The sequence below is a fragment of the Vidua chalybeata genome, chromosome 25 (assembly GCF_026979565.1).
Source record: "Vidua chalybeata isolate OUT-0048 chromosome 25, bVidCha1 merged haplotype, whole genome shotgun sequence".
NCBI classification, from domain to species: Eukaryota; Metazoa; Chordata; class Aves; order Passeriformes; family Viduidae; genus Vidua; species Vidua chalybeata.
In genome coordinates, this window is record NC_071554.1 from 2,972,681 (window position 1) to 2,985,067 (window position 12,387).

The 12,387-nt window shown below is 66.4% G+C and overlaps 3 protein-coding genes across 7 annotated transcripts; 2 read left to right on the forward strand and 1 right to left on the reverse strand.

Annotated features, from left to right (window-relative positions):
• Positions 1 to 109: 109 nt before the first annotated feature.
• On the reverse strand, positions 110 to 1,040 carry C25H1orf232 (chromosome 25 C1orf232 homolog). The gene is made up of 4 exons (XM_053964830.1): positions 939 to 1,040; positions 763 to 849; positions 584 to 681; positions 110 to 368 (listed from the first exon to the last, which is right to left on the reverse strand). The coding sequence occupies exons 1-4, from the start codon at positions 1,023 to 1,025 to the stop codon at positions 110 to 112; spliced, it is 531 nt and encodes a 176-aa protein (XP_053820805.1). The 5' UTR covers positions 1,026 to 1,040.
• A 621-nt stretch (positions 1,041 to 1,661) lies between these two features.
• ZNF593 (zinc finger protein 593) lies at positions 1,662 to 2,943 on the forward strand. The gene is made up of 3 exons (XM_053964645.1): positions 1,662 to 1,894; positions 2,298 to 2,360; positions 2,473 to 2,943. The coding sequence occupies exons 1-3, from the start codon at positions 1,698 to 1,700 to the stop codon at positions 2,612 to 2,614; spliced, it is 402 nt and encodes a 133-aa protein (XP_053820620.1). The 5' UTR covers positions 1,662 to 1,697; the 3' UTR covers positions 2,615 to 2,943.
• A 2,446-nt stretch (positions 2,944 to 5,389) lies between these two features.
• Positions 5,390 to 12,068, forward strand: CNKSR1 (connector enhancer of kinase suppressor of Ras 1). Of its 5 annotated transcripts, XM_053964697.1 has the most exons (21): positions 5,390 to 5,443; positions 5,712 to 5,869; positions 6,171 to 6,361; positions 6,437 to 6,521; positions 6,688 to 6,729; positions 6,806 to 7,105; positions 7,179 to 7,238; positions 7,588 to 7,656; positions 7,943 to 8,062; positions 8,224 to 8,309; positions 8,768 to 8,901; positions 8,983 to 9,140; positions 9,330 to 9,360; positions 9,464 to 9,636; positions 9,722 to 9,795; positions 10,136 to 10,207; positions 10,302 to 10,375; positions 10,574 to 10,638; positions 10,717 to 10,807; positions 11,317 to 11,498; positions 11,580 to 12,068. In XM_053964697.1, the coding sequence occupies exons 1-21, from the start codon at positions 5,392 to 5,394 to the stop codon at positions 11,781 to 11,783; spliced, it is 2,421 nt and encodes an 806-aa protein (XP_053820672.1). In that variant the 5' UTR covers positions 5,390 to 5,391; the 3' UTR covers positions 11,784 to 12,068. The 5 variants fall into 5 exon arrangements, with proteins under 5 accessions (XP_053820672.1, XP_053820670.1, XP_053820669.1 ...); XM_053964695.1 differs by having other exon boundaries at positions 6,171 to 6,521; XM_053964694.1 differs by having other exon boundaries at positions 10,574 to 10,807.
• Positions 12,069 to 12,387: the final 319 nt, after the last annotated feature.

Consider the following 12,387-nt stretch of genomic DNA (forward strand, 5'->3'; position numbering starts at 1 on the left):
CTGTGACCCCCAAACCCAGGGCAGAGCCCTCGGGCACGGGCAGGGCGCTGCCCACCAGCAATGGGGAGCCGCAAACAACTTCTGGCGAGTCCGGCCGGTGCATCCTCCTCTAATTGCCCTTGGGGGCGTTTTTATTCCGGATTTCGGCCAGTTTGCCAGCCAGGAAGCCCCAGTGGAAGGCCCCTTCCTCCGGCTCCCGCAGGTCGCTGCCGTCGTCACCCGGCGGCTCCCCCGGGCTCTCGTCCGGCTCGGGGGGGCCCCCCCCCTTGTCCGGCCCCGACGCCTGCTGCCACTTGATAGCAAAGAGATCCCAAAACCCAGGTGCCTTCTCGGTGTGGGGCATCTCGGAGGGCTCGGTGGCCAGAGGGCTGGGGAGAGAGAGGGGACAGAAGTGTCGGTGCAGGGACCTTCTCCCCCAAGCCCGCCATGGCCCCCTCCCCGCCGGCTCGCCCCCGTGCAGCCACGCGGGTGCAAGGGATGGGGTGGGGGATGCGGGGGATGGGGTGGGGGATGTGGGGGCTCGGCAGTTCCCGGGGGTTGGATCCGGGTTCTGGTGTCCCCTCCGCAGCGATTCGTAACTTACTGGTCTGGGCAGGGCTCCGGGCTGAGCAGCTGGTGCTCGTCCTCGCGGGTGAAGAGGGACGAAAGCGTCCGCCAGCCGCGGGCACCCACCCCCTGCACCTGCGAGGGCAGCGCCGGGGTCACCGGGGAGCTCCGGCCGCCGGTGTCCCCCGGCCCCGCTGCCCCCGGCCCCCTCCTCACCTTCCGGGCCAGCTGGGACACGGGGCTGGCTCCCTCCTCCACCAGCGCGGGGGGCTCGGCCGTCTCCATCAGCTCGGGGGGGTCTCCCTGCAACGAAGCCCCCGGTGAGGGCAGGGCTGCAGGCGGGGGGAGGGCAGGGAGGTCGTTCAGCCCGTTTTGGGGACCCCCCACTCTACCTCGTCCTGCAGGGCCCCGTCCGGGCGCGGCCCCCCCAGGGTCTGCAGCACTTTGGCCTTGTAGAGCCGCCAGAAGCCCTGGGCCATGGCGAGGGGCTCGGCGGGGCCGCAGCCGGCGGGAGCCGCGGCCAGCGGGGCGGGCCGAACGGGCGACCCGGCGATCCGGTGGCTTCATTAAAGTTTCAGCGGCCACTTGCACCGCACAAAAGGAATCTGAGCCCGGGCTGAGCCGGGGGCAGCGCGGGGGCGGCTCCTCCGGTCACCCCCAAAACCCATCCCGGGACCCCCGCCGCAGCCCCCCGGTGCCCCTCGCCCACTTGGTACTCCCAGGGCTGGGACCCCCCCCCATGGTGCGGAGGAGGCGCTGGAGCTCCGCGCTCCCCCCGCCTAGTGTCCCCATCTATAATTGATCACGGAGGAAACACGATCAGCGCCGGGACACGGCGGGACACGCGGAGCTCTGCCCCGCTCATGGCAGCGGTGACCGGGGCAGCGCGGGGGACACGGGTGAACACGGGGGGAGCACGGGTACGGTGGCACCGGGGGCTGGGGGCTCGCAGGGGCGCGGGGACCGTCCCGGGACCGTCCCGGGACCGGGGACACCGGGCGGAGGGGGCGGGGTCTGGGCGTGGCTTATGCTGATGGGCGTGGCCATGCATTAGTGCTCGCCGTCTGTGGGCGGGGCGTGCTGCGGTGTTGGTGGGCGTGGCCCGAGCCCCCGCGCCTGCGCAGTGCGGCGCGGCGCGGCGTGCGGCCGCCATGTCCCCGAGGAACGGGCGGCGCACTGGGGCGCACCGGGCGCACTCGCTCGCCCGGCAGCTGAAGACGAAGCGGCGCCGGCGGGACCTGGACGAGATCCACGCGGACCTGAAGCCCGAGAACGCCGCGCGGCTGCTGCGGCAGGAGATCGACCCCGACCTGCCGGGCTGCGCCCAGTTCTACTGCCTGCACTGCGCGTGCGTGCGGCGGGGCATCCCGGGGGCTCGGGGGGACGGCTCCAACCTTGGCATGGGCTTGTCCTGCTCCGGGGGGTCCCTGGTTCCCAGGGGAGGTGGGGGAGTTGTCCCTGAGGTTCCTGGGATGGGCTCGTCCTGGTGCCGGGGCTCAGGGGCCTCTGGAGGGGGTGCTCAGGTCCCGGGGGTCCCTGTCCCCTGAGAGGGGGGCTGCTCTGGTCTCGGGGTAGTCTCTGGCTCCTGGCCAGAGGGCTCTAACCCGTGGGGGAGTATCTTGTCCTGGTCTCAGGGTGACCCCAGGCCCGTGCAGGGTTGTGGTGGGTGGGACCCTGGCCCCTCGGCAGGACCCTCCCCAGCCGCCCTTCAGTCTCGGGGTCCCCCTGACCCCCATCCTTTCCTACCCCAGGCGCTACTTCGTGGACCTGAACAGCATGAAGGAGCACTTCAGATCCAAGGTGCACAAGAAGAGGTAAGGAGGGAGCAGACCCCAAATTCCCCGGGGTGAGGGGGTGGCAGGGGCAGTTCTGGGCAGGTTCTGCTCGGAGGTGCAGGTGGAAGCTTCATCCCCTGTGTGCCCCCAGGCTGAAGCAGCTGCGTGAGGCTCCATACACGCAGGAGGAGGCTGAACGTGCCGCTGGGATGGGCTCCTACGTCCCCCCAAAGAAGGTGGAGGTGCAGACCCAGCCCTTGGAGGAGGTCACTGAGATGGAGACGTCCGGCTGAGCGCAGGGACGGGGGACTGAGAGGCTGAGTGGCTCTGTAAGAACATCTTTGTCCTCAGCTTTGTGAGAAAAGCGTGATCCAGCACTGCCAGCCAAATCCACCCTGCTCCTCCCACAGCCCCCCTGGCCAGGACACTAACGAGGAGAAGGAGCCAGCAAGAGCCTGGGTGCCCTCCCCGAGTGTCCTTCTTCTCCAGAAAGGGACACGTTGCTTGTTCTCCGAGTGCTGGTGGGACTGCACACTTGTCTGCCTGCTTTTGGAGCAGTTTCTGCTCTGTCCTTGGGTCAGAGGTTATTCCAGTGGTGCACCCATTAAAATATGTCAACTGACAGTGTGGCAGCGTTGAGTATGAGGGTGACAGTCCCCCCAACGGGTGAGGGGACACCTCAGTGTTGTTCTCTTCCCTGTTACCCAAAGGTGTCCGTGCCAGGAGCCTTGTCCTGGAGCTCTTGCCTGGCAGGGTGGTAAAAGGCCCTCTGCCCTCCTGGCAGGGAGTTCCCAGGCAGCTTTTTGTGGGGAATGTGAGCTTGAGCAACCTCTTCACCGAGCACTTGGGTTTGCAGCGAGCAGCTGGCTTGGGCCTTGAGAGGGCAGTGCTGGTGTCCCCTTGGCAAGGACACTTTGAGGCTGCTGTTCCCAAAAACTCAACTACTGCAAGTGATTTCATGCTCCTGGAGGGCTGGGGCTGCACGGTGATCGGCCTCCCTGCCTGGTGCCCCTGAGTGGACACTGAGTGACAATGCCACTGAATTCCTGCAGAGTGGTGTCCCCATTCCTGCTAAGCTGGGCCCTGGGAATGTGCTGGGCACGGCAGACAGAGCAGTGACACATCTGTGCTGGGTAGGGAAGGGTTTATTTCCACGCAGCCTGCCCGGATTTGTCCCCCCCGGCCCCGGGAAGGGGGGGAGAGCCGCAGCTCTGCGGGGGCTGGGAAGGCTGCAACCGCGATCCCAGCGGGATGTGCCGGCCCAGGGACACGGGATGTGCCTGCCCAGGGTCACGTCACTGCCCTGTGTCCCCCCCTGCCCGTTACCTAACGGCACTGGCCTCGTTCCTGTGGGGCCGCGGCCACAGCATGTTCCCATGGGGACGGGGGGGGGAGGGGTCTGTGGCCACCAGCTGGGCTCCCCAGGCCCCTCTGCTTCCGCAGGGCAGATGGGGATGGATGCAGCTCCCAGCTCTGCCGTCCCTCTGTCTGTCTGTCCAGCCTCTGCTCTGGTGGCTGGATCCTGATGTCCCCCCGTGGCTCGGGCCGGGCTCAGCCGGCAGCTCCAGAGCTGGAATCGGCTTCTCCGTTCTCCATCCCCGCTGCCCCAGGCGGGGACAGGCGGGGACAGGCGGGGACAGGCGGGGACAGGCGTGTCCCCCATCCCCACGGCGGTGGGAAGGGCTGCATGTGGCGCAGGTCAGCTGCAGAGTGGCCGCAGCTGCGGCTCCGCTCGGGGGAGACGGCGGGTGGAGGGGGACCCCCGGGGATGGTCCCCATGGCCCCCAGCCCGCTCCTCACGGCTCCGGGGACGCCTTGGCGGGGTCAGCCATTCTCCGGGCGCTGTAGAGGGACAGGCAGAACCCGGCGGCCGCCAGCAGCAGGGCCAGGGGGGTCAGCAGCCGCCCCCCCGGCTCAGCCTCACGTCCTGCTGCCAGCTGCATCTGTGGGGACACGGAGAGCACAGGGGAGCACGGGAGTACCCCAAACTCCACGGGGACAGGGGCCTGGGGTCATGCCCTGAATGTCCCCATCACACTGGGCGGTGTAAAGGTAATGGGGGCAGCTTTGTGCCCCTCTGGGCATCTCAGCGGGGTTTTTAGGGTGCCACATGCAGCAACTGTGGGTCCCCATCGGCAGCATCGTTGCTGCCAACATGGAGCCCCACGGTGAGCTGGGCTACAGGCGGGCAGGGCTCCCGCGGCTGGCAGGCCTGGTGGGCAGTGTGTGCAGCAGCACCGCGGGGCTCCCTGGGGGCTCCCCCGTTCCTGCTCGCCCCTTACCTGGAGCAGATGGAAGTAGCCCGGGGTCAGGCGTCGGGGGCGGATGATCATGGCGAGACGGGGAGCAGCGGGATCGGGCCCGTGGGGCGGCAGCAGCGGGGCTGGGACCCCCCAAGCACGGCGCGGGGCTCCGTGTGTGCTGGCGGCCCCGCGGGCAGGGCGCAGGCACCGGGCGGGCACGGAGCAGCAGCTGTCAGCCGCAATCAGTGCCCGCTGCTCCCCGGAGCGGACACGCCGGGCGGGGGGGCCAGGGCCAGCCCAGGGTGGATTTGGGGGGGGCTGAAGGGCTGGGCTTAACTATGGGCAAACCCCTCTGCAGGCCTGTATGGGGCTGCCTCAGTTTCCCCATCTGTAAAGGGGTGCGAGTTATGCTTTGGGTGGAGGGTGACACCCCAAAAACTCCAGGGCTGAGCAGGGACTTCTCTCATGTTCTTCTGGGGGTCTCTGTGGCATCACCTTGCACACACAGGGCACCTGGGGGTGTCCCACTGGTGTCACAAGTGCTGTCGGGCCTCAGCCCTCGCTGCGTGCAGCGGCTGGGGAGTGACACCGGGTGTCATTTCCCTGGGGTTCCAGCGGCCGTGTGTCACCGTCCGGGCTGTGACTCACTGCGGCCTCGCCCCACGGCACCGTTCCGGGCCGTCCTCGGCGGGCGGGCACGGCGCTGAGCGGCACCCGGACGCGCCAATGGGGCTGCGGCTGCTGGCGCAGGTGGGAGCCGCGCCCGGCGCAGGTGAGAGCCGCGCCCGCCGCCGCTCCGGCCCCGCCGCCGCTCCGGCCCCGCCGCCATGGAGCCTGTTCGCTCCTGGGGCCCCGCGCAGGCGGCCGCCTGGCTCCGAGGTGAGTCCTCGGCTGTCCTCGGGCTCTGGGGTGGGCTGTCCCCAGCTTGGGGACATGTGGCAGTACTTCCTGTCCCTCTTCTCCTCCCCGGGAGGAGCATTCCCTGGATGGCGGGGGGCGGGAAGCGGTCTGGCCATTCCCACCGTTTAAGTAGAGGCCGGGTGAACTCGTTGCATGGCGAGGACCCTCCCATCAGCCAGGGGTCACCCCTGGGGTCACCCGGCCAGGGGCCAGCGGGGACAGTGCTAGCGGGACTGATCTGTGGCAGGGCTGGACGTGGCGGTGCAGGGGTACCCCTTCGAGGCCTGGGGGCTCTCGGGGCCTGACCTGCTGGGGCTGGATGCGGGGGTCCTGGAGGCACTGGGTGTGCGGCCCTTGGGACACCAGGAGCTGCTGCTGGAGGCTGCGGAGCAGCTCCGTAACCTGGTGAGTGCCGGCATCCCAGGGGCTGAGGGATCCCAGGGAGGAGCAGGGGGACACGGGGGTTCCCTGGGCTGAAGGAGGAGGATGTAGCATCACCCTGGGCTGGGTGGAAGGGGCCAGATGGGGTCCCCTTGCACTGGATGGAGGTGGAGACACAGGGGCACCCTGGACTCAGTGGAGAGGGGTTCTGAGGAGACCCTGAGCTGGGCAGAGGGAAGGGCATGGGGGCACTGTGGGCTAGGTGAAGGTGGCACCCTGAATACCACCCCGCCTGTCCATCCCCTGGCACCCTTGTCCTCCCCAGGACACAGGGCTGGCAGGCACCAGCCTGCGGACACTGACGGAGAGGCTGCAGGAGCTGGCACAGGGCATCCAGAGCCTGGTGCAGGGGGGGATGTCAGCAGGGGATACCCCCCAGCCTCCTTCCCTCACCCTCCTGGCCCGAGTCATCGACCTGGTCGGGGCTGCCAAGGAACTCTTCTCCTGGCTCAACAGGTATGGGGCAGGTGAGGGCACCCCTGGGTGCTGGGTGCCCCCCACTCTGGGGGCTGAGCTCTGTCTTTCTCCCAGGTACCTGTTCTCCACCCTCAACGACTTTTCGGCCAGCCGGGACATCATTCTGTTGTGTGCCCAGCTGGCAGAGACACTGCAGGCGGTGAGTGCCTGGTGCTGGCTGCTCTCCTGACCCTCAGGGCTCTGCCGGCTGGAGGTGGGACAGAAAATGGGGTGAGGGGAGATGGGGTGCAGGGGGTTCCCCACCAGGACCCCCCAGCTGGGATGGAGCCACGCCATCGTGCTCATCCCCACGTCCTGTCCCCTAGGACCTTCCTGCAGCTGAGAGGAACAGCGGGATCCTGCAGATTGTGAGTGCTGGGTGAGGAGGGGGTGGCAGGCCCGGCAGGCTGCCAGGGCCCCCCTCATGCCTGCTGTCACCCACAGTGCCAGCACATCGTGGGCATCTGCAAGAGCATCGTGGGCTGCAGCCCCCTGGTGCTGCTGGACCGCAGGGCTGTGCTGCAGCGTGTGGGGCTGGCACTGCTGCCCGGCCCACAGGGCAGCCCCCCGATGTCCCCCAGCACCCCAATACTGCCCCTTGGCCTGCGGCAGAGCCCCCCAACCTCCCCTGACATGCCAACGCTGCCCCCCAGCCAATGGAGCAGCCCCTCAGGATCCCCTGACACCCCAACAGCACCCTCTGACCTTGTGGGGAGCCCCCATCCACTCCTCACCGCCCGACTGGTGAGTCTCCTCCACCCCAGTGCCCCCTCTGCCTCGGGACCCCGTGCTCAAACCCCCATCTTGGCTCCCCCAGGGCTTTGAGATCACCTCCACCAGCTCCTGCCTGCACTTCGTGTCTGCCACCACCCCAGAGGTGAGTGAGGGGCTGCCCCTCAGTCACCCCCTTTTATGCTCTGTGGGGAACACCCCCCATCCATGGGCTCCACATTAGGGCCCTAATCTGCCCTCCCCCGATCCAGAGCAGGGGGGACTGCCTGTGGCTCAGCCCGTGCAACTCATCCCACGAGTGAGCACAGCCTGGGCATGGGGGAGCCCCCTCTGCACCCCAACCCCAGCAGCAGCTCCAGGGGTGCTGTGCAAAGTCGGGTTAATGGTTAACTCCCCTGGTTCTCCCTGGCCGGGAGAGATCCTGAATGGGATTAACTTGGGAGGGAGGAAGATAACCCAGGACTGGGCACCCCATTGGCCCCCTCTCTGCCCAGGCCCTGGCTGCCCATGGGGCCCACATCCTGCCTGGAGATGAGATCGTGCAGGTCAATGAGCAGGTCGTGGTGAGTCGGGGGACAGCAGCTCAAGGGTGCTGCTGGGTTTGGCAGGGAGGACACAGACAGGGAACTGCAGGGCTGGGAGGGTGTGGGCAGTACCGGGGCTCAGGTGGGGGGATGCAGGAGTTATGAGCAGCAAAAAGCAGGAGACATGGCTGGGAAAGGTCTGTGGGACACGGGAGCCATTGCCAGGAGGATTTGGGGGATGTGGGATCTGTGGCTGGGGTGGGTTCAGGGGATGAAGCATCTGCGGGGCCAGGGCAGTGGCCCACAGCTCACCCAGGATTTGCAGGTGGGTTGGACACCTGCCAACCTGGCGAGGAAGCTGCTGGAGAAGGGGAACAAGGTGACTTTGGTGCTGAAGAAGATCCCCCTCAACCTGCCTGGCTCACCCCCCTCTCCCAGGCAGCAGGTGAGTGATCCCAGTGCTCCCAGTCCAGTCCCAGTGCTGCACTGGGCTGTGCTGGGAACCAGGCAGAGATGCTCAGAGCTGGGTATCTCCCATCACACTGGAGATTCCTAAAGCTCTGGGTCCATGGTGGGATGGGGCTGGCACTGACACTCCATGCACAGTCCCCAGGAGCGTTTTTGGATGCTGCAGATTCCCCTGGCACCAGGAGCGGTGAGAGCCCGGGCAGTCCCATGTCCTTGACCTCCAGGTAAGCCCCATCCCGACACCCCAACACCCCCAGTCTGGCCAGCAGAGAGATGTTTGGGTGCCCCTGGGGCCCTTTCCAAGGCCTTTTTTAGGGGGAGAGGTACCAGCAGTGCAGCAGCTGCCTGCAAGCAGCCCCGGAAGCCGACAGCAGTCTTGAGGAATGACAAAAAGGGGAGTTTGTAATTCATTCACTTGGTAACGTTTTAGTGGGGCTGGAACTATATTTAGACATGACCCTTCTCCCCTCCCGGAATGGAAAGGCGTGTGGAGAGCCAGCGGCAGCGCAGGCAGCAGCCGAGCTGGGGAGGCCGGTGGAACTGAGCTGGAGCTCTGCCACCGCGTCCCCTTCAGCCCATTCCCGGGGCAGGGAGCGCTGTGGGTGCCCCAGCCCGAGGTGCATCAGGGACCCCGGCAGCGCTCAGGGAGCTTTGGGGCTCAGGGGTCCCGCTTTCCTCCCAGCGTTGCGGCCGACTTGGACTCGGGACCAGACTCTCTCCCGGATCCCATCACTGACGAGGAGCAGGACGAGGACGAGCGGGATCTGAGGCTGCCCCAGGCAGCTGTGGAGGAGCTGCCGGGACCATCTGGACAGGGTAGGATGGGAGCAGAGGGTGTCTGGGGATGGAGCAGTTCCCCCCAGGATACGAGGCTGCAGCCCTGCTCGCTGTTCACAGGTGCTGCAGAGGAGGTGTGGGACAGTGGCAGCCCCCTGGGAACCCCCCTGGACACCCCCCTGGGCACCCCTGCTGCCACTGAACCCTGTGCCGCAGAGCTGAGCCCCAGGGCAGCCCCCGCCACGGGGGCTGGGGGAGCAGAGCCCAGCCCTGAAGAGGTGAGAGCTGAGGGGGAACATGCTGGGGGGTGTCAGAGGTTCCCTTCTGAGCCCCTGCTGTGGGTGTGTGAATTGGGGGTCCCTACAGGGGTCCCTAAGGGCTGTGGTGCTGCTGGGGAGGCTCAGCAAACACTGCCCTGCCCTTGCCCCCTGCACTGTCACTAAAATCTCATCTGTCTCCCCGCCCAGGGCAGCCCGAGCACAGGACGCAGACCAAAAGGTGAGCAGAGCCCTGCCAGGCTGGGCTGAGTGGGGCTGGGGGCTGTCCCAGGGGGGCTCTGCTCCCTCTGCCCTGCCCTGACACCCCCAAGGCTGTGGTGCAGGAGTGGCGACCAGGCTGAGCCGCCGGCGGGTCTCATGCCGGGACCTGGGCCGGGTGGACTGCGATGGGTGGCTCCTCAAGAAGAAGGACCACGTGGGCTTCATGGCCCAGAAGTGGAAGCGGTGCTGGTTCGTGCTCAAGGGCCACACACTCTACTGGTACAACCACCCCAACGTGAGTGGGGGCACGGGCTGTCCCCATCCCTGCCTGGGCAGCTGGCATTTCCTGGTGCCTGACATGGCTGTCCCTGACCCCGCAGGATGAGAGGGCTGCAGGACTTATCAACGTGGCCACCTACAACCTGGAGAGCACGAGGGAGCAGAAGAAGAAATAGTGAGTGGGGTCTGTCTCACTTTCACCCCCAGCTGGTGGCGGAAGAGGGGGGAATGCTGTCCCAAGGCCACGTGCTGATGTGTCCTGCTGGGAACCACCTGCATGTCCCCATGGGGCTGGTGAGGTCCCAACAGGGCTGCTGGGGTTCCCATGGGGCTGGTGAGGTCCCCACAGGGCTGGCACCTGTGCCCACACTCTGAGCAAGGCCTGCTCTGTGTTACTGGTGTTATCTGGGATGAGGCTGAGGACTGGAGCCGGGTTGGGATGGGGAGGCTGGAGGGGGCTCGGGGCTGGCCCTGTGTCACCACAGCAGCACAGGCAGCCACCCCCTTGTCCTCAGCGTGTTCCAGCTGTGCCACCAGACATACAAGCCCTTTGTCTTTGCTGCTGAAACCTTGGCTGACCTGAGCATGTGAGTAACAGAGCCAGAGGTCAGCACTGGCCCCACCACCCTGGGCTGCCCAGGACCCTCATCCTCCTGGTCTGTCCATCCTTTCCCTCCCCAGGTGGGTCAGTCGCCTGGTAACAGCCAAAACAAAGTACACGTTGGCCCACCAGGCAGTCCCGGACAAGGAGGAAGGTAATGAGGCCATCCCAGGCTGGGGGTCGGTGGGAGGGGGTCCCCATGGGGTGGTGGTGCCTGGTGCTACAGCCCTGGCGTGGCACCACTGGGAGCTTGGCCCATGATTTGGGGGAATGTGACAAATGCTCCCTGAGGGGTGGCTGGGATGGTTCTCAGCCCTGGGAGGGAATTTCTGTCTGCTCCCATGGCCTCCAGACTGCTACAGTGAGACAGAAGCTGAGGACCCCGATGATGAGTCCCCCAGACACGGATCTGACTTGGTGAGTGGCCCTGGGGGACGCCCTGGGGACAGAGGGACAGAGTTCCTTGTCTCACCTGCTGCCCCATCTCTCCCTCAGCCAAGGAAGAGGCTGCAGAACACCCTGGAGAAGGCACAGCTCTCCCCAGCCAGCAGCCCCCAGGGCAGCCCCCGGCCCTGCTCCCCCATGGGTAGGTGCAGGGGGGTGACATCTGACCCCTGTCACCTTGTGTCCTCCCTTTTGCCTCTGGGTGTGCTGGGGGTAACTCCAGTTGGGGTGTGAACCATCTCGGGATGAAGGAGCCTACACGAAAGATGGAGAGGGATTTTTTTTATGAGGGCACAGAGTGACAGGGCAAGGGGGAATGGATTTAAGCTAGAAAGAGTAGGTTTAGATTGGTTTAGAAGGACCAGTCTTCCCTGTGTGAGTGGTGAGGCCCTGGCACAGGGTGCCCAGAGCAGCTGTGGCTGCCCCTGGATCCCTGGCAATGTCCAAGGCCAGGCTGGACGGGGCTTGGAGCAGCCTGGGACAGTGGGAGGTGTCCCTGCCATGGCAGGGGTGGAACAAGACGATGTTTAAGGTCCCTTCCGAGCCAAACCACTCCATGATCCCACTCCTCTGGGGCAGGGCCATGCATGGGGGAGCCCCGCGGGGTCTCGGGGCTGCCCTCCTGCTCCAGTGCCCCCTGTCCTCGCCCAGACCCCGCCGGGGAGAATCTGGAGAGCCTGGTGCGGTGCCTGAGGCAGGGTGGGGTGTCCCTCACGGGGCAGCGGCGGGCCCTGACGCAGGAGCAGTGCCGAAAGTCCTTCCTGCGGCGCAACAGGAACCCGCACATCAACGAGAGGGTGCACGCCGTGCGGGCCCTGCAGAGCACGCTCAAGGTGGGACCCCGCAGCCCCCCGAGCCCTCCCAAATTCCCCTGCCCACGGCTGCCCCCACTAAACGCGCGTTGCTCCGGGCAGGCGAAGCTGGCGGAGCTGCAGGCCCTGGAGCAGCTGCTGGGAGAGGCCGCGCTCACCTCGGACACCTTCAGGCGCTGGAAGGAGGAGCACCAGGAGCTGTACCAGGAGCTGCGGGAGGGCTGGGCAGGGCAGCAGGGCCAGGGCCACGAGCAGGGGGGTGCTGGAGACCGGCACAGCCCCCACGGAGAGGCAGCTGAGCCCTGACGTGCCGCCAGGCCCTGGCGTGGGTCGGTGCCCGCAGGACTCGGGGTACGGTGGGCACTCTGTGCTCGAACACATCGTGTGTTCGTGAACATGTCATGTTTTGGAAGGCTCAGCCCCCAGAGGGGCCATCCCGCAGGGGATGTGGCTCCTTAATTTTAAGTGACTGTCTTAATTTTTCTTTGCCTTGGCTGCAGGTTGGCAAAGGGGGATTTTCAGCCCCTGCTGTGGTGCTGCCAGCCGGCCCAGCCGCGGGCACTTCTGCTGTAAATAAACGTGTTGACAAGGCCTGGTCGTGCCGTGGTTTTCCTTGGCGCTGAAATCATCAAATCATGGGATTGTTTAGGCTGGAGAGACCTCCAAGATCATCGCGTCCAGCTGTAACCCTGGCACTGCCGCGTTCACCACTAAACCGCGTCCCCGAGCGCCACATCCCCATGTTCTTGAACACTCCCGGGGACTGTGACTCAACCACCGCCCCGGGCCGCCTGTGCCACTACTTGACCACTTTTTCCACGAAGAAATCGCTCCTGATGTCCAACCTCACCCCGCCCTGGTGCAGCCTGAGGCGGTTCTCTCTCACATGTCGCTCTCCTGGCAGGGCGCG